Source organism: Cyrtonyx montezumae, unplaced genomic scaffold (genome assembly GCF_038088225.1).
Source record: "Cyrtonyx montezumae isolate F1298 unplaced genomic scaffold, pur_monq_1.0 scaffold_4, whole genome shotgun sequence".
Taxonomy (NCBI): Eukaryota; Metazoa; Chordata; class Aves; order Galliformes; family Odontophoridae; genus Cyrtonyx; species Cyrtonyx montezumae.
In genome coordinates this window covers 32622644-32647702 of record NW_027072045.1, presented here as the reverse complement: position 1 = coordinate 32647702, position 25059 = coordinate 32622644, and the positions used below count along the sequence as shown (strand labels likewise).

The 25059-nt window shown below is 45.8% G+C and overlaps 2 protein-coding genes across 3 annotated transcripts in view; both read left to right on the top strand.

Moving 5' to 3' along the window:
* Positions 1 to 12654, top strand: part of PRKG1 (protein kinase cGMP-dependent 1) — a 406800-nt gene extending 394146 nt beyond the window's left edge. For both annotated transcript variants that reach the window (XM_065746469.1, XM_065746470.1), the window contains exons 12-18: positions 2553 to 2642; positions 4211 to 4352; positions 6227 to 6390; positions 7372 to 7494; positions 7587 to 7649; positions 8604 to 8670; positions 11785 to 12654. In XM_065746469.1, coding sequence (XP_065602541.1) covers positions 2553 to 2642; positions 4211 to 4352; positions 6227 to 6390; positions 7372 to 7494; positions 7587 to 7649; positions 8604 to 8670; positions 11785 to 11883 — 748 coding nt within the window. In that variant the 3' untranslated portion in view covers positions 11884 to 12654. The remainder of the gene's footprint in view (positions 1 to 2552; positions 2643 to 4210; positions 4353 to 6226; positions 6391 to 7371; positions 7495 to 7586; positions 7650 to 8603; positions 8671 to 11784) is intronic.
* A 4419-nt stretch (positions 12655 to 17073) lies between these two features.
* DKK1 (dickkopf WNT signaling pathway inhibitor 1) lies at positions 17074 to 18524 on the top strand. The gene is made up of 4 exons (XM_065746438.1): positions 17074 to 17302; positions 17382 to 17538; positions 17634 to 17744; positions 17821 to 18524. The coding sequence occupies exons 1-4, from the start codon at positions 17105 to 17107 to the stop codon at positions 18069 to 18071; spliced, it is 717 nt and encodes a 238-aa protein (XP_065602510.1). The 5' UTR covers positions 17074 to 17104; the 3' UTR covers positions 18072 to 18524.
* The last annotated feature ends 6535 nt before the right edge of the window (positions 18525 to 25059 follow it).

Sequence of the window (25059 nt, the reverse complement as noted above, 5' to 3'; positions counted from 1 at the left end):
TTCTGGGTGATGCAGTAAAAAATGTTACTATTTAGTAGACTAATTGTGTTTTGAGATGTCAGGTGAAATTTAAAGTGATCTTGAAGCAAGGACACGATCTCTGGGATATCTGGATGAGGAAGACAACGCTCCTGAAATAATATTTTCCTAATTCATCATAAAATTGTTTGTGAAAAATCTTGGGAAGGTATTGCATTTAAGTTATTTAAGTGCATTAAACCATGCAAGATGGCAGAAGAGGCCAAAAGGCCCTCAATAAAACTTACTGTTAGAGAAACTAACAGCTTTACAGAACAAAATGCTGTGTGTGGGTTTGGTGAAGGGGCAAACAAGTGTTGAGCCACGGACACCTGAATCACAGAATCACAGAATCACCAAGGTTAGGAAAGACCTGTAAGATCACCCAATCCAACCACCATCACCAATAGCTCTCACTAAACCATGCCCCTCAACACAGCGTCCAAACGTACCTTGAACACCTCCAGGGTCGGTGACTCCACCACCTCCCTGGGTGAGGCCTGCAAGAGTTGGGCAAATATTTAGATGAGTAAGAATTCGAATAAGGGAATGAATTCCAGTATTGAGACATTTCAGACTTCAGACTGCTTGATCTACTGAAATACTGTGGTTGCATACTTCACATTGTACAGTCCACACGTAAACTTTGCGCTTCTATTAAAGCCAATAAACAACATTTGATTGGCCAATTTTGATGCCCATAAAGTTTTCTGGAAAGTAATTTTTCAGTAGAGGTGCCTTAGCTAGAGAAAGTAGTGCCTTATTTCAGTAGCATTTAAACTAACAAACAATCTGAAATATTTAGTTATTCATATTTGGACTTCTCGTATGTGTAGATTTTCTGTAAACCTTAATATAGATGAGAAGTTGGTATTTTAATATAAATGATATTTTGTCCAACTGGCAAGAAATATGTGTTTGTTTTTTTTTAATTAAATCCATAAATTTTATGAAATGGCCAGCTTGTTTGTTTCTGCATTTCTGGGACAGATACCTGAGGTTTTAGATGTCAACATAGGTAGTATCATAGGAAAAGAAGCTCTGAAGCACAGGTTTGTTTCTTTTCCATTAAATTTTATTTTGGCCACAAGCAGTATATTTTAGGTACAGAATATTTCACAAGTAGATGAGCACTGAGCATGTTTTTTTGTTGTTGTTGTTTTCTTTTTTTCCTGTGACCTCTAATGCATGTGAAAGCAAGGAAAAGTAGGACTGATCCAGGCAGCAGGATCAGACCCTGCCCTAGCTTCAGCAGTTCAATCAGCAAGTACCCAAAGCCTTGCCTACATCACTTAATTTTTTTTTAAACTTCTGGACTGTCTCATAGACCCCCCAGAAAAATAAATAACTGAATTTATCTCTAATTTGGTAGAGCTAGAAGCTGCAAAAACAGCTCTTTTCCTTTGTATCATATCACATCCAGCCTTTTACTCTTTATTCTTAGAAATTCCCCTGAATAGAGCAATTACACCATAGCACAATATCCAAATATCTCTCAGAATCTCCTTTTACTGCAGAATTCAGGTTTTTAACATCAATTTCTAAGCAGTGCAGCTGCAAAGAAACCTGTCCACATATAGCTCGTTTCTGCAGGCAGACTGACACTGCCCATGCATGTAACGAAAAGGCAAAAAACTGTATCTGATACGCAAATGGATTGCTATTAATTTTAATAATAAAGCTGTTAATTTTGGTACGTGTCTCCTGATCTCAAGGTGCCTGATAGATTTCCCTTCCCTGTCAAAGCAAACTCCTCCTCCTCTCTTCTCCTGTCCTCCTGCAGGTTTTTGAGATACTGCTGCTAACCTCAGAGCTATAGGGGGGAAGAACTAGTTTGATATTAAAATTTAATAAAGCAGCTGACAATGAATTCCTTGTGCTCATTTCCATAGTTTTGTAGTTGCATTTGTTTAATCCATCACATTAAACACAGAGCTAGGATTTTGCTGCATGCTTCAGATGACAACTGAGGAGGACAGGCTCGTGAATGTGTCTTTAGGCAAAGTTTCCTCCATATTCAGTCCATAGGAGGAAGAGAAAGGGTACTTTTAGATACCTAAATGTCAGCAGATTCTGTTTAGTCAACCAGATCAGTGGTTTTAAGTTCTGAAATTAAACACAAATCGGGCAGCACTTCCTTGAAATGGTTGAAGACAGTAGATCTACAGCTGTAGCTGTAGCATGAAGAAAAAGATTACATAGACATTACTAATATGGCAGGATAACTTCTCTTTTAAGGGTATCTGGAAAACCAAGTGTCAGGTTATGCCAGTAGAAATGTCAGACTTTATTTAGTACTCAGAGCAATGATGACCTCTCCTTTTGCTGCAATACACTTCATTCAAATGTCCATCCTTCCCTGCTGAATTATTTCCCTCATGATACAAAGGACCAGTGAGGGCCAAACTGACCTCCCTCAGCACAGCACTGGCTCTGTAAGACCCCCCCTCAGTCTTGTGCTTCCTGTGAGAAGTGGGAATGATTGGTGTTTGACTTTTGTTGTGAATTTTCTGTTATTTTATCGTTCTCCATAGGCTCTACAGGACGTTCAAGGACAGCAAGTACCTGTACATGCTGATGGAAGCCTGTCTAGGTGGGGAGCTCTGGACAATTCTCAGGGACAGGTGAGTTTTAAGAAACAGTCGTCTTGACAAGTGGAATATTTTTTAATATGCCTTCAGATAAACAAGAGACTTTATCCTTCGTGAGCAAAACCTGGGTTTTACCATTCTGTGTTTAATTCAGGTTCCCCAGAAGGTGAAGAAATGATGTTGTTGCTCCTGTGCAGTTAACTAGAGTCAAAGGGAATCCAGTTGCTACTGAGAATACCCTTGGGACTGATGAGGTTGTCTCCAGAATGTATGAGACCTAGCCCAGGCTACTTTGTCATGGCCTCTCTAAAAACACAGAAAAGACACAGAAAATAGTGGTGGTAGCAGTGATAGTTATGCAGTCAACGTGGAAGCCATCGCCTAGCGTTATGGGGTTGGGGCACAGAAGTGCCATGGAAAAAATAGTCTCAAAGCATGTAATGAAATACCACATGGCAGCACACAAGCATATGTGGTGCTGGTATTTCCTGTCTTTGGAGGGTTTGACCTTGAAGCGTTTTGGTTTGGTTGTGTGTGCAGAGGGAGGTGGCTGTGCAGTGTGTGTGGTACGTGCACATGCCAGCACTGCGGGCAAGAATCACACAGGGCTATGTAGTAGAGTCGTAATTGGAACATAGTTTAATTACATTTGAAAAGCAAAGGAAATGTGCTGTAAAGATTGATCAAAAAGCAAATATAAAATTCCTTTTAATTAATTATCCATAATGAATTTTTCTAACTCTTTCCTTTTCCTAACGCTGTACCTCATTAAAATGAGCAGAGTAGCAAAGTTAGCAAGTGCTGGAATGTATTCTTCATCTTTGTCAGAGCCTGGTAATTCCATCTTGAATTCTCTCAGCTGTAAATTGTGGTTCTGCTGCCACCTAGCTTAGAGCTGCCTTTGAGTTCAGCCCATTCTGGCCACTGGCTCAAGGCAGGCAACAGAATATGTCATGCTTCTGAAAACTTGCAAGCTGTACTGAAACCATCAACAGAAAGTGCACCTCGTGCTGAATTTATGAGTAACACATACCAACAACTGCGTTTTTTCTATCTTTTGTCTCAGTCAAGAGCATTAATATGGGAGCTCTTGATCTCCATAACTCAAAATCCTTTTCTCACCTAAAAGTCAATTATTATTATTCAGAAATCACCTTTTATGTAGAATATACCTATCTGTACATTTTATTTTTAAAAATGTAACTATAAAGCAAAGCATTTTAGATTCTCTTGGTTGACATATGCTAAATTCAAAAATAGACATGCGTAAGTTTGTGTTTAAATTCAGTTTAGCAGTCATTTTCTACATATTAAGTGATTCTTCTAACCTGTGTAGATATTTTAACAGCAGGATGATATCTGCTAAGGAAAGAGGTTGGACTGGCCTACTATATGGTTTTAGAGTGTTCAGAAAAAGAAATTTTAAAGCTGAGTTTGGCTATAGGTAGTATAAATATAGGTTACTTAAGGTAGAGTAGCTCACTTCTTGCAAGAATCAAGCCCTGACTTCACCACAGTCACAGTGATAATGGCGTATTGTAACAGCTCAGTCTTGCACATACAAATCCCTTTATTGTCTTTCCCTTTCTTGTTTTACGCAGAGGTTCATTTGAGGATTCAACAACCAGGTTTTACACAGCGTGTGTAGTTGAAGCTTTTGCCTATTTGCATTCCAAAGGAATCATTTATAGGGACCTCAAGCCAGAAAACCTCATTCTGGATCATCGAGGTTATGCCAAACTGGTGAGTGCCTGCCATGTCTAGTTTTTTAAAAGACATAATTCCTGACTTCTTTCTAGTGTTAGGCAGCTAGTGTTGTGGGTAAAGAACATAGAATTATCCATAAGGGATCAGAATAGGAGTCCTGCCAGCCCACAGTCCAGTTCTTTATCGTGGCCGCCAGTAGATTTTGAGTTACAGTCCAGGCCAGCATGTCATCACTCATCACTGGGATGTTTTCCCAACCTCCTGCAGTCTGAAGCTGTGGCTGAGCTGGAGTACACTAACTCTGGCTTTGTAGACAGAATTCAGCTTGAAATTCCAGGCAGCAGTCCTGAAGTGGAAACACTTAGAGAAGAGAAGCAGAAGAAATCCATCCAGCTGTTTTTGAGCTGCTGAAAAGCTGGAAAACAGTGGTGGGAGATGGGGAGGACTTGTATTTGTGGGCTTTATAGGTGTCAAGTGAGAAACATTTTGCAAGCTGTTTTTTCTGAGTGAGTTCCTTTGTCTATACAAACAAACAAGTCATTCTTAATGCAGATTTTTACCATGGCCTTCTCGTGGCACAGAATGATCCATTTGCTGTGGATCATCAGACTTCTTACTTGAGGAAGGGGATTGGAGTTTGGTTTCCCTTAACTTTTAATAACATTATAACACCTACAAGCAGTATCTCTGTGAACCTACAGAAAGGGGAGAGGAAAAGACAGATTTCCCTTAGTAAGATGTGCCACTTTACATGTTTTTGGGAGACCCCCTTTCTAACCAGGGGGGATCTAGGCCCTTGGGAAGCTATCAGTGAAGAATGCAGCCCTAAAAGAGTTGTGTCCCAGAGGGGCTAATGCTCTCCCTGAGGGTCTCAGTGGGGCAGCATCTCTGCCTCTTAGACTGGGGACTCTTCCCTGCCTTTGGAAACTTGGGACAGGTGCTCCCAGGGAGCAGTAAGTCAGACCATCACCACTGTGGGACTTACAGACCAGTAGCAGCCAGCATGTGTCACTGTGACCCTCAGCTTAATGAATGACAGTGGATTAGGTACCAGACTGCCCTTTTCCCCACCCCAGGACTATCTGGACCAGGGACTGCTAGTCCCATCAGCATCCCCTAGCTCCTTAGACATTTTGATATCTTTGGTTGCACCCACAATAAGCAGGGAAGTCTCAGCATGACTGACCCTGCTTCTTGTGGGCTTGTCACCGTTTAGGATGGTAATTTAGAATGCAGATGCAGGAAGGTGCAGGAGCATTTCAACCAGCAAGAGACAGCAGAGTGTGCTACAGACCACAGCTCTGGGCAAGCACAGTACCAGGGCAGGGGAGGGCAGATCTATAAATACACTAAGCCTATTAACCTGAGTTCGGCTCAGGCCCCATAGGACAGCTTTGGTTCCCTATGTGATCTCATTTTCTGTGACTGCCTGTAGCATGCTCCTCTGTGCTATGGGTTGTAAGCTGAAATCTGTGAGCCCACCAGTCCATTGCAGTGTGTTCAAATGAGTTGGTTTTACAGCATCGCTCTTTGTATGGGAAGAGAAATCTGAACTTCTCACTGGACATTTCAAAAAGCATTTAGCCCAAATAGTTCTTTGCACGTGGACTTTAAAAAACAAAAAGTCAACCCAAGCTGCAAATCATGTGAAGTTACATCTCCAAGAAATGTTGAGCATTACCATTTGTTCTTCTTCCCTCACGAGAATCTTCTTTTGGAATTATGAAGGGTAAATCAGCAAAAAGGTCACTGCAGCTGTCTGGTTCTTGAACAACCCACACTGTTTTGGTTGCAATAATACTCCCACAAGGAAATCTTCTTTCTGCTTTGCTTCACTTCAAGAGAAACCGAGCGCATGGCTGAAATTCCTCCTCGTGCTCTGCTCTGATGCTCTTCTCCTCCTTTTGCAGGTTGATTTTGGCTTCGCAAAGAAAATAGGATTTGGAAAGAAAACATGGACTTTTTGTGGAACTCCAGAGTACGTAGCCCCCGAGATCATCCTCAACAAAGGTCACGATATTTCAGCAGACTACTGGTCACTGGGAATCCTAATGTATGAACTCCTGACTGGCAGGTATGGGCATCAGAGCTGGCGTAGCTGCTGAAAAAAGATCCAAATATTTCTGCCATTGTCACCCTGATTAGATGACAGGGAAGATTCAGAGCAGGCGTGTGCTGGAATGGCACAGGCAAACTTCGATGCTGTGCTGCTGAACCTCATGAAGAGGTTTGTTTTTATGTTTTTGAGCTAATTTCCATGCAGATCTTTCAAAAGGCAACACATGAGCAGTCTTTTTAGGAAATGTGTGTGAAATGACACAGTATTCTACCCTGGTTTTTGTTTCCGAGCTGCTGTAAACTGAGAACACGATGGGAAAAGGGTTTATAATTCAGCTATGTAAAGAAGGAGCACATGCATGGTAGTGCAGCCCAAAGCAAGCAAACAGCAGCAAACACATCTAGGGAAACTTTATCTACATACTGCTCCTCTTCACTGCACTTGTCACTTTTCTGTTGTACCGTTGGAAACCTAATTAATCCCCACTGAAAGCATGTCACAACATCAAATAGAAAACAATCCAGCAAGCACATCTTGTCTCCTTGTTCCTCAGGCTGTTGGGACACAGGCCATCTTGGAATCAAGAGATTTGGCAATAAATTGATCAAGGAAACATGATTTTACTCTTTGGTACTTCCAGTCAGCCAACATCGATTAAATCCAGACTGTAGCAGAGCTTCTTTGGGCAGCCTGCCTCCCTGGGCAGCCTGGTCTAGTGTTTGGCAAGCCTGCCCATGGCAGAGGGATTGAAACTAGATGATCGTTAAGGTCCTTTTCAACCCAGGCCATTCTGTGATGGAGTGATTCTCTTGAATGAGAAATGGTCATAGACCATTGCCAGTTGTCATCTAACTTTCCTCAGTTCACAATCCCACAGTAGGATACAGTGTTCTGCTTGGTGTTTGTCATTTGTCTGTTTTTCTTTTTTTAATCAAGCTTCATCACTGTTCTAAAGACAAATTTTTAACCTATTTTTTTTTCCTTTTTCCTCTGAAGTCCCCCTTTCTCAGGCCCAGACCCTATGAAGACCTATAACATAATATTAAGGGGAATTGATATGATTGAATTTCCAAAGAAGATTGCCAAAAATGCTGCTAATTTAATTAAAAAACTATGCAGGTAAATGTATGCAATATAATGACTTTTATTTGAAAAGAAATGAGTTGTTGGAAGGACTAAGAAAGTAACCTACCTTGTTATTCATTTTACAGGGACAATCCATCAGAAAGATTAGGGAACCTGAAAAATGGAGTGAAAGATATCCAAAAGCACAAGTAAGTGGCTTCCCAGTCGTCAGGCATTTTAACCCCCAGAAACATGCCTTTCAAACATTTCCATCTTCAGCCAAACCCTCATTTCTTCAAATAGAAGGCCTTTGCCTTCTATTGTGCTTTAAAGTGTGTTGGATGTCTTTTTCCCCTGTGTTTTGGTAGATTCCAGCCTTGCCCATGACCAAAACACATTGCACATCAACCACTACACTTTAATTACTTGAATGCAAAAGCGTGTTTGGAAACAATCCAAGTCTGCCACTGCCTGCTTGGGTTTCTTTAGTTTGCTGAATGATTTCCCAAAGTTTCCCTCCTCCCACAACAAACTTAACTTCTACCCATAGCGTTAATTCATCAAACCTTTTGGTCTGATGGGACAGAGTTCTTTAGTTATATTTTATAAGCTCTGTTTTTTTAAACGGGAATTTATTGCAGAGTTGAGAGGGAAAAAAATAAGTTGGGGGCCACCACAGAGGCAGGTCACCTCAGTCATCTATGCTTATCCTTCTCTGCTCCCATCCCCAAAGCAACAGAAGTGCATTGGATGGACATTTTGGGATGGATTCAACTCAATGACTCAGCTCAGAGCTCACCATTCAGCCCAATCTGCATTAGCCCATTAGCCCATGAGACTTTAGTCTGACTGTATGGGAGGGATTGGCCACATAGGAAGGAAAGAGCAGCTGGCAGGACACCTGCAGTGAGGAACAGTTTTCTTCTGAGCACTGGTAATTTGTACTCGCCATGCTGTCACCACTGGGTTGTGACACAATCCACTTTCAGCCAAGAAATTGTATGCAAACATGATGGCAAAAACGATGAAGGCTAATTAAATTAGGCAATGTGGAGAACGTGGCCACAGGAGTTAAAACCTCTTTTAACCAATTTAAATGCCACGATCTGCTATTTTAGCCGCGTCTAATTTCCCAACCTTCTTTTTTCTTCTCTCCCTTCCAGATGGTTTGAAGGCTTTAACTGGGAAGGGTTACGAAAAGGGACACTGACACCTCCTATAATACCAAGTGTAAGTTTGACTGCCTCTTCCTCATTCCCATTCCTCTGTAACATGAATTTTGTGAGCTTTGGGCACTAGTATACTACAGTTAAGTGGCGGCAGCATGTGATTTATTTCATGGGAGCGTGCTTGTCAGAGAACAAAATTAAGCAAAACCCAATTTGAGAAGTCAATTCAGATACATTTCCACCTATGCTTTGTCTCCTGGCAGTTTCTTCCAGCAGAAGGCTTTTTAGGGGCATGACTGTGATGAAATGCTCTTGGCTGCCCAGGCAGAATCACTCACTATGACATGGTTTTCTCTTTTTCACCTGCTGCACATGTTTCTTCATCCACTTTGCACATTCCAGCAGGGAGCTGCTACTTTCACCCCTTTTCTCAGATGTGTCTTCTTTCTTTCTCCTTTATTCTTTCTTTCTTTTTCTTTTTTTGTCAGGCAAGTGGGATTTGTATGCCATCTCCCTTTCTTTTGCATTAACCTTTCCTTCTTCTTTTCTTTTGTGCTTTTTACCCTTTTTTCTTCTGTCCATGTCCTACATGAAAAGCCCTGTTACTGACTAGTTTATGTTTAACTGGGAGCAGACTCAGAGGTACAGCTCTACTCATTTTCCTTTGCAGCAAAGCCCTTCCTTTGATGTCTTTGTGAGCTCTTTACCCACAAAGCCTGCTGCAAAGGGAAACCAAACAGGATTAGCTGATAGAAATTACCTTGGCCCCTTCTGTTCGGCAGCCTCCCCTCCTTGTTTCAACTTAATCCCTTTCTCTCCATGCCTCTCCCAGTGGATCAACGAGAGAATGACATTAGCAATCGTGTTTAATTGCATCCCTTTGCTCAGTCTGTCCGTGGTCCTGTACCTCCTGCAGCAGCAGCAAGCATGGCTCCGGGGCTGAATCTGCCATCCCAAAGTTTTCCTAACATCTAGGAAAGAGCAAGGGGGTTTTGTGTCCACCCTTTTGCCCTATGGGCTACGAAGTCACTGGCAGTCAGCAGAAGGAATCAGGATTTAGCCTAAAGCAGAATCCCCAAGCAGCTTGTAAATGTTCTATAAAACAAAACTGCTTTATTTTTTTTCTGTTAAGCTTATTTGTAATGACTGTTAATTTGCCAATGACTGCTAACTTGTTTGCCACGTCAGACAATGAAATCAAGTTGACTTCTTTCTATCTAGTTTCAATCCCTGATTTACCCATGCATAGGATGCTAGTGTAGATGAAAATGCCCAGAAAAGTCTTTATAATTTTTTAGTGGATTTTTAGCTAAGCAAGTCTACTTTGATAGGATTATTTCTTGGCATTCTCTCCAAAAGGTACCTCCATTAACTAGTGAACGTCACTGACATTTTTTCCAGCCCTGAAGCTGTCAGTCCCACTCAGCCTGGTTCTCCACAGCCAGTTCAGCTGCTTTGGCACAAGTCCCAACTCTCAGTAAGGGTCATATCTGCAAAGCAACCCAAACCATGAAGCTCTGGGAGTTTTTCAGTTTTTCCTTCCATCAGTGCACTTACCCTCCTTAGCAGGAAAGGAGCCAGAACAGCTAACATAGAGACTAGCTTTTTTTAATTATTATTTATTTCAGAAATAGGCCTCTCACAGCTCTTTAACTCTTAGTACTAGTAAGATTTGATTGAGGCAATCAAAAGCTATTCCTTAGCTCACGTTCCACAGGATTTTAGGATCAATCTCAGTTTGCAGCCTGCTGCCAGGATGTTGCTTTGGGGAGCTGCTGATCCTTGATACCATAGCTTCAGTCTATGACAACCCTTCCAAAGATGCACTGTCTTGTATCACAGATCTTATTTTTGGGGAAGGCACACACTCTATACCATAATTCTTCACAGTATTGAGTTGGTAAGAGACCAGATAGGTGGCACCAACATTTGTGCCCTGTCCTCTTGGACGGAGACGCTTCTCCCAGAAAGAGAATTCACATAGGAATGTGTTGAGAGAAACAGAGAGATGTAGTTCAGCACAAGGGACCATGGAGGAAAAAAAACCTCAGAACTCACCAAGGATAAGAACCACACAGGTGAGGGTTTTCCAATTCAGTGGTGCTGTTACCAACAAAGTAAACAGACTGGGATACTTAAAAAATAAAAATAAAAATAAACATATCCATAATACAGTTGTATTGTTCTTTGATTGTTTTCACGAGTTGAATATTCAAGGAGCTCAGTTTTTCCCCAAGACATTTTTAGCAGCTGGTAAATGCAGCTGAGTAGTGAATTATCCAGGATCAGATATGTCTCATGGACTGTAGGTTGGCTGAAAAGTAAGGCAGGTGTTTCCTACATAGCACTGCTATGTCAAGTGCAGTCCTCTTCAGCCTGTACTATCTGGTCAAGGGACTTCTTCAATATGATAGTGATTATTTTGGCCTGGAGAGCTGCTGGTATACTTTTTTTAAATTTTATTTATTTATTATTTTTCAATTTTTTTGAATATATAATGGTCTCATTGTAAGAAGGTTTCAGTTACCATCATGCAGAAAAAACAACAGCAACAACCAGAAACAATCTAGTTAATGTAGCTTTTAAATGACATTATTTCAAGAAAAAAAGAAGAAGAAATGTACACGGCCCTTCTAAACCTATTTAGAGGTCGAAATTCAGGTTTGATAATAGGCAATTCAGAAGCAACCTAGGAATATCAGTATCTCAGATAGGCTCAATGGGCTGAGGAATACTCAAAGACACCAGAGGCCTAGCTCACATCCTCAAATTCAGAATCCTGATGCCATAAATTGAGAATTCTGGGCTTTTGGGAAGAAAGTTGTGCCTGGAATTCTGAGTCTTTTCTGCCAACCTCATCCCAGTGGGTAGAAGAGTTCTTGAGGCCTCTCGAGGGCCTAGGTCATTCGAGTCACTCGAATAGGAAACATCTGAGGATTCTGTGGGAAGTCCTCCTGGGATTCAGCAAAAAAGTGTTGAATACAGAACTTCACTGGCCTGCTGCAGCTAGTGTTTTCTCGTCCATAGGTGTATTTCTGGGACTGGAGTAAATAAAAAGAACCAAAAAAACCCTCACTTTTGAGTGATTGCCATTGTGAGATGAAGAGATTTGTAGAGGTTCCCAAGGATGTCTCTGATGATGGTCCCCATCTCTTTCACTCTGTCCTTTCCACAGGTTGCATCTCCAACAGACACAAGCAATTTCGACAGCTTCCCTGAGGATAATGATGAACCACCCCCTGATGACAACTCAGGATGGGACATAGATTTTTAATGTATTTCTCTTACTTGCTTCTGCCTTGCTGAAGACAGCTTTCTGGGACATGGCTGCCAGCGAAACTGAAAGAACCGGGGAGGATTCGTGCTCGGGGTCACCATGATGCCTTGATTGATGCTGCTACAGTAAATACAGTGGCATTAGGACTTATTGCTTAGATGACAATAGTGCTCTTCATGTTTTACGTTCAGACTTAATCTAGCAGTTGACATGGTGGTCCTGACGCAAAGCCTTTCACCAGTAGAGAAATATGTTTTTTTATCACTGCAACGATCTCGCTACGCTCTAATTACAAATGTTGAAAGATTCGTAGTGTAAGACACAATTAATTCTAGCTGTGAGGTACTGGCTTTATCAGTAGGATCTGTAGTAATTTATTAAGTGCTGTAGCTAAATACAGTACAGGATTTGGGCTTCTCCCACACTCAACTCGGTAGGTCTTCCGCTGTTGGCCAGTCTAGGAACAAGGGAGGACCACAACAGTACTGGTCAAAGAGTTCATGTCAAAGCAGTGGTACAGTCTGTCCTTTTTCTTTCCAAGCAGTATTCATGACAAGACTGAATGTTATTCTTCTTTCTTTCTGTGATTTTTTTTTAACCTGGTGAAACAAAAGCACAACTGCTCTAGATCCTGTTAAGGCAGATATGGGTCACTTCTCTCATACAGCTGAGAACATAACATAACATGATGTTCGTGGCTTTTTTTCCTTACCTTTGACACAAATAACTAATTGCATGAAAAAATATCATAAAACTCTCAATTTCACATTAAAAGTGATATAAGTGATATAAAATAGCACTTAAATAATGGTCCTATAGTAAAGCGACAACAGCCAACTGGTCTTATAAGTGAGCTATTAGGTGTAAAACCAAGCTTAACATGTAACCTTCTAGAACCCAAAGGAGAAATGTAAGACCCATAATGCATTTTATAGGTGCTATGTACATCCCTCATCTGTGAATATACCAATTCAGTCAGCCACCCTTTCAGAAATATGTAGCATGAGGCTACATATGTAGCAAGAGGTTCTCCATCTTTCTCTTAGAACAGATGAGTTTACACCTCCATTTCTGCATCTCTTCCACGTTAATTACAAAGCCAATGAAGACAACATAGTATGTGATGGAGGGCCAGTTTGCTGACTCTGTTTTTAAACTGGCCCTAAAAATGTACTCCTAATGTCTCATTGAACTAAGTCAGAAGGAGTTCCACAGAAAAGTCAGCTGAGTGAAATGGAAACCTGATATTTCCTGTGTTTGTGTAAGATTTACTGGCCTGCCTTATCTCTGGCACACCGTGTTTAAGGCCTGGGGATGGCCAAAGCTGCGTTGGCTCCTACAGAAAAAGAGCGGAGGAAAGGATGGTGGTGTGTGTACATCTTCCCCTGGCTTCCACTACTTTTCCTTTGCTTTTGTGAAGCCTCTTCTGATTTACACAGGCATAGCAAGGGAATTCTCTCCCATATGCCTGCTAGTGTTATATGTGGGACACGAAGTGCATCCCTATGTACCAACAAGAAACATCACCTTTCTGTCTCTCTAACGGACCTCCAAATTAGCAAATGCCGCCCCACTTAATCTCAAGAGCTGTTACATACACAGGAAGTCAAAAGATCAACTTTTGCTGACTGGTGCTCAGAAAACGCATGTTTTGACAGTAAAAAAATTGTTTCTCCAACGCTGAATCTTTTCCATGTTCCTAAAGAAAGCGACCCACTTAATAGAGCACGTTTAAAAGATGCTTCCTCTGCTTCTTTTAGAGCACCTGCAGTGTCTGCTGCTTGCCAGCAGCCTACAGATTTCTCTTGTCATGGGCCCCTTCAGACCCAGTCCGTTGGCTGAATTTCCTCCATAGTTGTGCAGAAGGGCAGGGTGACATCCGTACTCTGACATCAGGTTATTCCTGTGCTCATTCATCCTGCATTAAGATTTGTTTGGGAAAAGACAGTCATTGCAACTACCAGGTTATCGCTCATACAGGACTAGCACTTGCTTTTCCACAAAGAGGGTTGAAAGCACTGAAAGCAAACGCTGAACACTAGGGCTAAAATACTCAGCCGTCATCCGAGCGGACAGGCAGGCAATGGCCGAACTGCAGCTGAGTTTGTCATCCACCTCCCTCTAGATTTTCACTCAGTGCTGTGGCGCCGTGGAGGAGAAAACTTGGTGCATTGGTTGGCTTTCTGCAGAGCAGAAAGAGCAGGCTGCCTCAGTGTGTAACTGAGCAGCTCAAAGCTGCCTTTGAGCAAAGGATGGCCAGGAGCACCACGGCCCTCAGGGCAGCTCACATCCTTACGGGAAGAATGGTTTCAAGGGGCTGACACATCGTTTTCTTCCTTCGTGCCCATTTTCCTTGTGCTACACACGCAACCTGCATCGTGTGGCATGCACTGTACTGAATATAGATTTATTTTGGTATCGGACACCTCACTCAACTTCCTCCATCACCTCTACTCGGCACCCTTTAAATAACAAACTTAGCATATGTATATTATAGACGCCTTCATTTATAAGTAATATATTTGAGTTGCATAATATATATATATATATATATTCACAACTGATTGCCTCTGTGTTCCCACTTACTGTCCTTTCTTCTTTGTCTCCTTTTTTAATGTATGGGACGGCGGTGTATTTACATAAGGGGATATCAGCTCCCGTATTTAAAGCAAGTGTATGACGGTCGGTGTCATAAGAGACAGATGATCTGTAGCTTCTTACAGTGCTGCATTATTCATAGCAAACTCTTATTTAAAACAACAGGACCACAAGCAGATATTTCTGTAAATAGATATTTTCGTGTTGATATTTTGTGGTACACATATAACTTTTTATTTAGAGTTCCATGGCATTACTACTTCATTTTCTTATTTGTAATGTAATGTTTTTAGATCCAAGTAGACTTGAATTAATGTCATAATTGTCAGTACTATTAAACTTTATGTCGACTGTACTGTTACTCATCGTCCCATAGGTTTAGAACACGATAGCTATCTATCTGGCATTGTTGCAAGTGCCTTAAATCCATGGCATCCTATAACAAAATACAAATTTGGTGTTATGCTGCATGACAAAGACAAACACACCTCAAAATGTTGTCCTTTCTTAGCTTGCTGCGTTTTACAGTTCTTTCTGCTGACAATTTATAAGCCTTTATTATATAATATTGATGAATTACAGAAATGATGAAGTTGTTCTCTTATTTCTGTTAAATGTACCAGAGCTGTGTATCTGTTAATGAGATACAGAGTCATTTCTGTGAAATGTATAAATGTATGTGCGGGTCAAATTAATATATGACATCCTATCAGTCTGTACACAGGTATTCCTGTTCCGCTATGCTGTGCAGCTCCAGCCCATCGTGCAGTCCAGTCCCCATCATCTTTTATAAACCCATAGTTCATGTCCTGCCCACGAAAAAAAAAGAAAGATGAGCACCTGAACACAACCTGCCACCAAGCCGCGTCTCTGACGTGAAACCAAACACCCCCACGGAAGCAAATGCCAAATGATGGGCAAAAACCCCATCACGGAGCTGCCCACAGCCTCCTTACTTCTCCCTACTTCCCAGCGGTTGCTGTACTGAGGCCTGGACAGCTCCAAGCATTAGCGGCCAGAGGGAAATGTCGTTCGGAGTTGCCTCGTCCCGAGTCCAATTCACGCCGTGTTCTGACACTGGTCCTTTATTTTTGTGTCCTTATTTCTCTGGTTTTCTTATTATGGTGGATTCTACATGAAAGGGTTTTTTGTTTGTCACAGAAACGTCTGTCATTCAACGGTCGTCGACCAGTTGCACTCTTTTGATGTGGATTTAAGAACTTTTTTTTCATGAACTTAACCGCTTTTGTTTTGCTCTGTATTTTCCTTGCAGCTGTAATTGCCGAGTGCCTGTTGTATACTTTATAGAGTTGAAATAAAAACAATTACTTTTGAGCAGCGCCTTGACGTCTGTCTTCGGCAGGACTCAGTTTGAGAGTGCTTCTGCTGTTCAGTTGGGTTATTTTACCCTGCTCTGCAGTAGGAGATATAGACAACCAAGCAAAGTGATGCGTGCACCTGCACATAGCCGTGGTTGCTGCTGTGATCAGTTGGCAGTAGCCATGGGCATCCCAATGGGGGTCCTGCATTGCACGTCATGGGCGTCTCCAACCCACATTACTCCATGACAGCTTTACAGGACATCTGCTCTTCAGGGGTGAGCAGTACACCTCAGGTTGCCATTAGGAGGCAGTGCAGAGCATGTGGGGCACAGAGACCCGATGCCAACCGTGACCAGCGCCTACTCCAGAGTGGCTCTTGAGTGGGGTTGTCCCTGTTGTCCTATAGGGTTAGTGTTGGGAGGGGGGGAAGGCAAAAAGCTGACACTTCGTGGTGGGACCGGGCTGATCTCCTCCTTCCGGGCTGAATGCAGTGGGGCCGCTTGGTCTAAGCATGGCAATGGGATGTGATGCCCACCAGCAGCTGCCCTGTACACCAAGTCCTGGCCCAGCAGGAGGCAATGCTGTTGGAGCGCAGCAGTGATGTGATGGCGATGGGCCTGATCAACCCCCCATCCCCGGGGCTTGCTCAGACGGGACGGCCACGAGCCCAGCATCGCTGACAATTTGAGCTGGGGCCGCATTTTCTTCCAGAAAGAAAAAGAAACGGAGAGCGCGACGCCACGGGCGCTCGGGGCCGGAGGAGCTCTCCTCCTCGCCGTTCCCCGCCGCGGCCGCCAGAGGGAGCAATAGCGCAGTCGCGTCGTCGGGGGGCCCCGAGGGCGAGGGGCGGGGGGAGCCGCGCCCCTTTGATCTCCGTGCATCAAAGGCAGAACCTGGCCCGTCCCCGCTCCCCCCGCCGCGGCGCTGCCCCCCCCCGTCCGAGGTCAGCCGAGTGCACTGCTGGGAGGGGGGGGGGGGGGACTCCGACGGGGCGGGCTCTCTTCCAGCCCCCCCAAACTCCGCGGGGCCGGGGATGCGGAGCGGCCCCTTCCTGCGGGTCTGCGCTGGCGCCAGGAAGGGAGCGCGGCGGAGCTGCAGCCGCCGTTGCGAAATCCCCTCCCTCGGGGAGGGGGGGGGGGACAGCGGTACAGCCCCCCGGGGCCCTTTGAAATCCCATCCCTCCTCCCCGAAGGGCGGGCGCAGGAGGCAGCCCCCCGGGTATAAAGAGACGGCGGCGGGCAGGTAGCGCTGCTCGGGGGCACGGAGCGCAGCGTCGAAGCACGGACGGGACGGGGCGGATGGGTCGGGACGGACGGGCGATGCGGGCTCTGCTGGCGCTGCTGGCGGCCCTGAGCTGCGCGGGGCGGGCGGGGGCCGGCGGCGGCCTCAGCTCCAACGCCATCAAGGTGGGGGCAGCCGCCAGCGCAGCCCCCGCCGCCGCCGTCCCCGCGCCCTTCGACGGCAGCAACAAGTCGCCGCCGGCCGCCACCAGGCAGGTAGGAGCGGGGCGGCACGGGGGATGCCGGGGGTTTACCGGGCGGTGGGAAGCGGCGCTGACCCTCTGCCCGCCCGCAGCCCTTCCCCTGCTCTGAGGACGAGGACTGCGGCCCCGACGAATTCTGCGGAGGGGCGGCCCGCGGCGGTGGCCCCCCGCTCTGCCTCGCGTGCCGGAGACGCCGCAAGCGCTGCCTGCGCGACGCCATGTGCTGCCCGGGCACGGCCTGCAGCAACGGTGAGGGGCAAGGAGGGATGATTGGGGGGGTGGGACGGGAGGGGGAGGAAAGGATGCGGGGCTGACAGCGCTGCCTCCCTCTCCCCACCCCGCAGGACTCTGCACTCCCCCCGAACCCCCACCCGGAGCTCCCGAGCTGGACGAGCCCGGTCCCGAAGCGCTGCCCCGACGGACGCCCGCGCCCGCCTGGCCGCCCGACGCCAAAGGTAAGCACGGCCCCGGGGAGCGGCGCGGCCTCGGGAGCCGTCGGAGCGCGTCTCTGACCTCACCTCCCTCCCGCAGGTGAGGAAGGCGACTTCTGCCTCCGCTCGTCAGATTGCTCCGCGGGGCTGTGCTGCGCCCGCCACTTCTGGTCCAAGATCTGCAAACCCGTGCTGAGAGAGGGGCAGGTGTGCACCCGGCATCGCCGGAAAGGAGCTCACGGCCTCGAGATCTTCCAGCGCTGCCCTTGCGCCGAGGGCATGGTGTGCCGCCCGCAGCGCGACCGCGGTGGCCCCGATGCCTCCCGCCTGCACACTTGTCAGCGGCACTGAGCAACGCCGAGGGGGAGAACCGAGGATGGACAGACAGACGGACAGACGGACGGGGGGGGGATGGACTCTAACCCCGCTCGTGGGAGCTCCCCGCTGTGCGCGCGCGGCCGGAGCAGAAGGTTGTTTCTCGAGGGAACTACTCTTAAGCGACTGATTGCAGTACGTTACTGTGTTGTGAATATGGAGGTGGCACTTAGTGTACAGACGTTCTGAGCGAGCCGCCCGGGCGCTCCTCCAGCCAGGACTGGGACGTGGTACGCGTTGGGTTTCCAAGTTGCGCTCGATGGATGCGGCCGCCCCTTCAGGTGAAGGGCAGCCCACGCTGCGCGGTGCCACGCTCCGGGGCGATGCCCCACGGAGGCGGCGGGGTCGCAGAGCGGGACCTCAGCGGCCCTGGCCCTGAGCCGTGCGGTCGCGCCGCTCTGGGCACAATAAAGTCTATTTTTCGCTTCACGTGGCGGTACATCGCTGAGTTCTTCCCTCCGGGCTGGCTTGGAGGGATGGAGAGGTGTGGGGAGGAGCTCTCCCAGCCTCTTGTGTCATCCTTCTCCCAAGGGCGTTGTTGGGTCTTCTTTGTGCAACCCCGAAGCATGACACTGCCTTCCTCGGGTCCGAATGGCACGTGCGGGCTGAGGAGGCCTTAGGGGCACTGTGTCCTGTCTGCAGGGATGCTCAACATCCCTTTGGTGTCCTGCCGTGACCTGACCAAGCATTAGCTTTCCCACTTAGAGACCTCTGGGGCTGCTGACGTCCCCAAACAGGGACAGAGCCTGGGTGCTCCCTGCAGCGTGCCCAGCGCTGAGGTCAGGGCTGTGCTGCCCCAGCACAAGGGAGCGGTGCCCGGTGCTGTGCTCACAATGCCGGGAGTTACTTTTAAAAGAAGTTACTGTTTCACACGCGCAAAAAAGCACTGCTCCACAACAGTTGTGCCCAGTGCCAGCAGCTGGCTGGTATCTAGATGTACTCAGCTCTGGTGTTGGGGTGCTGTATTTTGTCCCTCTGTCATACTAGTATTATTGGGGTTGAGGACTCCACTCCCTGCAGATCCAGCAGGGTCTGCCCCACAGCCCAGCGCAGCCCTGATACATTTGAAGGCTGTAAATCCTGTGCTGGTGGTGCACTCCATAGCGAGCTCACAGCTCTTCAGCTCAGCTTTTCTTCAAACCTTTCCCACTCACTTTTGCCTCCTCTTCCCGAGGCTGCCATCCTCAGCTGCTGGGCAGCGGCACCAGGTCCCCTGGCAGCACTGCTCCTCTCTCAGGCTGCTGGATAGCTGAGGGGGTGGGGAAGAGCAGACCTGGAAAAGACGGGTGGTCCCCATACTTTGGATTTGCTGCTGCCCTCACCCGACTCTCAGGCTCAGCTCCCTCAGCTCGCTCGCATCTCTGTCTCAGGTTGGCATCTGTGAAATGGTTCACTGGGGAAAAATATAAGTTGAAAGCATGTTCCCAGAGCACAGGAGACATCGCAGGAAGGTTTTGGCGGGGAGGAGGGCTCAGCATCCCTTGTTTGTTCACTGCTCCCAGTCATACAACTGAAAGAGTTATCAGAGGTGATCTAAGAAGTTAGATATCATTACTGGTACTGATAAACAGAAAAACCGATCTGCTTTGTTTCTCAGAGCAGCAGAAGAGCATCTCATGCACAATTGTTAGGGGTGTACATCATTGCTGATGCACCCTGTGTGTGTGTGCATCGGTTTGCTGGATGTGTGATGCTTCTGTAAGAGCCTATGGTGTGTCCAGTTCAGTGCTGCAGCCCATGCAGGGCCCTTCTGAAAGTTTCTGCTAGGCTGGGCTGGGCTTGGAGCCCTCTGAGAGCTGCCGAGCCTTCCAGAGCAGTGATCTGTCAGGAGGGGGCTGGTGGAGAGCTCAGCATCCTCCCTGGAGCTGCCATCATCCTTGCACGCAAAACTAGGCTCCCGTGCAAACCAACCCATTGAGTCCGAGCTTCTCACCAGCCCCCTGCTGTACCCAGTATGTATCCTGCTGTACATATGGCCCTAACTCGACCCTCTGCCATCCAGCTGAACCCCTGCGACCTGCCTGCTTGGCCTGGAAACGTGACAGCACCGAACAGAACGCCCTGATGGGACGCTCCATGGATGTGATGCCATGTAGAGTATTGGTTTATCTTTCACTTGTTTCCGCAAGCAGATACGCTGCATCCCTGCTAGTCCAAAATAATGCATATCACTCTTTACTAAATACTTCTTTTTTTTGCAGTTTCCAACCCCCCAGTGTCTGAGCTGTGTCACTAATTAACAGCTTCAGAGCCTTTGGGATGCTTCTGGACAGAGCCCGGGGAGGGAGTGGACCCATTAGCGGCTGATTGAGGTGAGTAATTAGGCATCGGCATGCAAATGGGCACAGCCCACAATAGGCTCGGCTGGGAGAGAGGGATGCTCGCAGGACCGAGCCCCTTCGGTCCCAAGCTGTGTCGGGACTGGATTTTTTCCCCTTGAAATAATGAGGGGAGCAAATGATTATCGCTTCTTTTCTGTTTTATTTATTTATTTATTTATTTATTTATTTATTTATTTAGGTACTGGCTCCACAGGGCCCCGCTGTTGGCTCTTAGAGAACATGTTGTAGGGCTACAAGCGTGTGGGTATTGGGCACACAGGGAAGTGCTGGTTTACTTTCTTTTCTTTTTAATTTTTAACTAAGCTTCCTTTCCAGTTGCTGATTTCCAGCATGGTAAGTAGTCGTACAAGAGCTCCAGCACTGGGAACATGACCCTTGGCAAGCCAAGCCTCAAACCCATCGATCCTCCTTTCTGATTTCCTCCTCTGAAAGAGAAAAATCCATCCTTGTGATGCCTGATGGAGGGCTCCCAGCAGAACGCTTCGTCTGCCTGTACCAACAGGCAGATGTGCTTTCAAAAACACAAAATGGAAACATTAGATTCTACAACTATACACTTCTCGATTAATATCCCTGATCAGGGGTTTTATGAGAGTTACAACAGCTTTGGCTTGTTCTGGGTCCCTCAATAAAGAATGAAAAGCCTTCTCATGCCATGGTTTGTTAGGTGCTTTTTAATCCTGGGGATCAGTGAAACACAGACAGGCATTTCTGTACCGTTTTCATCTCCTATTGATTGCTTGTGCTGCTCTGTAGCTTTGCACTCTGGCCATGGGAGGTATGGGGGATACTTCAAGGTGACAGCCCAGTGAGAGGTCAGGCAGTCCTGGCCAGGTGGGTTCTGGACTCTCTGGTTCTGGTGCCTGGCTCTTTTCTCTGGCTCGTCCCCTGTGCAATGTGTACAAGCCAGCTTTAGGCAGTCCCGATGGTTCAACCAGTGCTGATCCTTCCGTGTGCCTCACGTTCATGAGGCTCAGCTGCCCCAGCCAGAGGAATGCCTGGCCATAAATGTTCATGCAAGAAACACAGTTTCTTCTGGCCAAGGCCCAGCCTGCACTGTGGATGAGTGATGGCCATAACAGCAAACAAACACAGATCCCTTCCCCTGTTTGGAGACTTGTGTCTTGCAAACAGTGAAGCACAGGCTGTGTTCAGAGCCCAGGAGGATTACCACCCCACCCCCCCTCCAGTGGGATAGCTTAATCTCAAGGGCTCCTGAGTGCATAACCCATACCCCTTGTGCAGAAAGCTGTACCTAGATGTTTTTAAAATGTAATTTTAAAATGTAGCTTTTAAAATGTAATTTTGCTCCTGTTATGAGCAATATGGAAGAATTCTTCCCCCATGGGCTGGGGAGAGCTTCCAGTCCCTTCTTGGAGGTGTTTTTCACCACTTCTAACCCATAAATCTTATACGTCTGACAAAAAAAAAAAACCAATAGGAATGTGAAAGGGAGGCCCTGGCATCCCGAATTACTGATGTTTTAATTCTTGCTTTAGGATTTTTATATTCTCCCAGGAGCTCAGAAGCAGTTAACATCATGAGTTCATGCCCTGCATGGAGATGTTGGCAAGGAGAGGTGGGGTGGGTTCCTAGAGGACTCATCCTAGGATTTCCCAGGCTGTGTCCTGATGCTTCTGGAAGCCAGAGAGATTGGTGGGTAGAGAAAAATCCCTCCTGCAACTCAGGGCACTGAAATACTAGCCACATGCACTGAAAATTTCTTTGGATGAGGGTTTTCCAGAGCTATAAATACATTCCCATATATTTATAGGTATCGTATTCTTGAAAAATACCATTCAATCCAGCTTTTGTGTGCAAATCTTGCTTAGATCCCTTTTTAAGCCCATCAAGATTTTGCTGGTTGACTTAAGTTGTGGCATCATGGCACATAGTTTTGTTAGGTTCCTTATTTCCCAGCAAAATCTCATGTTGCTTGCTCTGTGGACTTCCTTGTCTCTTAAGGATTAATAATGCTTGCTGGCACAGGAGCTTTCTCTGAAACACTAATGCCAGGGCTGGCAACCAGCAGCTAGTGAGAAGGCTGATACTTTTTCTCTTCCAGATTTCATTGCTTATTAGAAGTTTATTGACCTGCTGGACATTCCGAGTTGCTTGCTGCCTGTTCTTATTTGACCTTTTGGTATTACAGAGTTCATAAAGGAAATGTCAGGAAGCCAGTGGTGAATACTTCAAAAGATGTCTAGTGTCTATCGAGCAAGCCCATGTACTAGATGCAGCCCTCCTGTCTGTGTGTTGGGCTTTTTTTCTCTCTCTTCAACAGATTGAAGTCATTACACTTTGGTTCTTTATTTGGGAAAAGACTATGCTCTGCCCCAGGAATTTTCTAATTTCACACAGGGTCTCATTGGCAGGTTCTGTGGCAGTGGTTTGTCCCACAGGCTATGGATGCATCTGTGTAACCCAAGTGCTGCCCTCAGACCAGGGGACCTGGGTTCAATAAGTATTCAAACCTACGCTGGCAGTGGGGCATGGTAATGTTTCCAATGAACTTCTTCACTTTCTGTGTTTAAGTCATTCTTCATTGTGTCAGAAATGCTACAGCCTAGGAAGCCAAATTCATTATTTAGGTGTCTTGATCTGTATTTAGATCTGAGTCCACCTTAAGCTGTGGGAAAACATTGTCAGTGGATTTAAAGAACGTTGTTTAAGTAAGGTAAATAGTAAAGCAAGATGCCTTCAAAGCCGGAGTTTCCTTTGTTGTCACAACTTCTTACTACTACATAGTCCATTATTGTGAAATACCTTTGCTGTCATTAAACACCAGCACCTTCTCATCATAGAGTTAAATGTATTCTGTAGGAAAATGTGGATAACTCAGTGATCACAATCTTGTATTTCTTTTATGTATATTGTACCTTAAATATAAAAATACTGTTTGGCATATATTTCAGTTTTATTTCCTCCTTGTTACCAACTCTTTGATAACTCCTGAATCAACCTCATCTGAGGATTTAACAGCAAAAGCTGTCAAACAATACAAGGACTGAGGGCATGTGATTCTTGTTTGAGATGAAGTTCTGGAGCATATCGCACCTGTATCATAAAACATGTGCTGATGGGTTTTTGGTTAGCTCTGTTTCTTGCGGAGTTGTTGAGATGGGAGAAATCAATGCAGGAATTTTGTAAATGAAATTTATGATCTTTTCACGGAGACAAACGCAAAAAAGAAAAGAGGAATGTATGCAAAATTCCTGAAAAGAGGCACTGTGAGTGTGTAGGGCTTGGCACGTGCACAAGCTCTTCAACATACACATATAAAATAGGGATGAGTAAGAAAAGTCAGACATTACCAAGAGCAAGAATAAGACTACATTTTGCTGAGTTCTCATTTTTGTTTAATTTCTTGGACTGTCTTAAGGCAACAAGCTGATGAGGTCATGATGAGTTGTTGTCATATGGGCAGGCTAGAGAAATAGCTGCCTCATCCCATTCCTAGAGCTTTTTAAGGGGTGAATCAACCTCCCTACCTCTCTTCTTATCATTCCTAAAGCTAGGATGAATGATGTGGTATTTCATCAGAGCCAGACCTCCTGTTGCAACCTCTAGCTAAAAAAGAACTCTTAAGGCTATTAAGTTCCCTCAACGTTCAGGCTGTGCTTCATGTTACAAATCTGCTCATCTCCACTCTGGCTCCCAGCATGCATCCATGGTGCTTGTGTCACTGTCTCATGCTCTTCTCCTTCTCCTAAGCCTCTGACTCGGTGGTCTCACTTGCCACCTAGCATCAGCTGTTGTGTGGTTGCTCCCCTGTAATTTACTTATGACTTCTCGGCTCTCTTATGCCCTCTTGACATGTTGGTGGAGACCCTTCTCCCATTTTTGATGGGATTTGTTTCCTTTGCCCTTTTTCTTCCTCTCCAAGCCACCCTATCTGACTCACCATATTGAGTGAAAACAAGAGTTTTCATTTCCAAGGCATCCAGCTTGATGTCCCATGCCAGACTAACTTGTCCTATGACCTTTAAGAGATCAGACATTGAAAACTTTCAGCAAATAACCATTTCCTATGCCTGCCCTTGCTGGAAACCAACCAGGAACTTATACACATACACTTCACTGTCATCCTTTGAATTATTCCTTTAACACCTGAAAGCTTGCCCTAAATGCTCAGGGATCAGGGAGGGCATTTGGGTAGCTACTCGTCTCCTCTAGGAACATGAGAGTGTGGCACTTAAGACTAAGTGTCTTACTAAATTGGAGCGTTTGTGTTGAGGGGCACTCAACTTCAGCCCAGCTGAAGTGCCTCTGTATCAATGTATGCAGCATGGGAAATGAGCTGAACTTCAGGAGAGTGAACTTGAGGCTGTTCGAGGAATTGTTGGATGAGAACTCCTGGGAAGCTGTCCTAAGGGACAAAGGAACAGCTGACAGCATTTTAAGGATGCCTTTCTGAGAGCACAAGAGCTCTCCATCCTGCAGATGTGCAGATGTGCAGGGATGGAGTTAGGGAATTCCAGGCAGAGATGGAATTGAACTTGGCAAGGGCTGTGAAAAACAAGAAGGGATTCTTTTGTGAAGAAGAGAGAGGCAAAGGAGTGTACCCCCTCTGACAAATGAAAAGGAAGAGATGGCCTCCTCACACATGGAGATGACTGAGG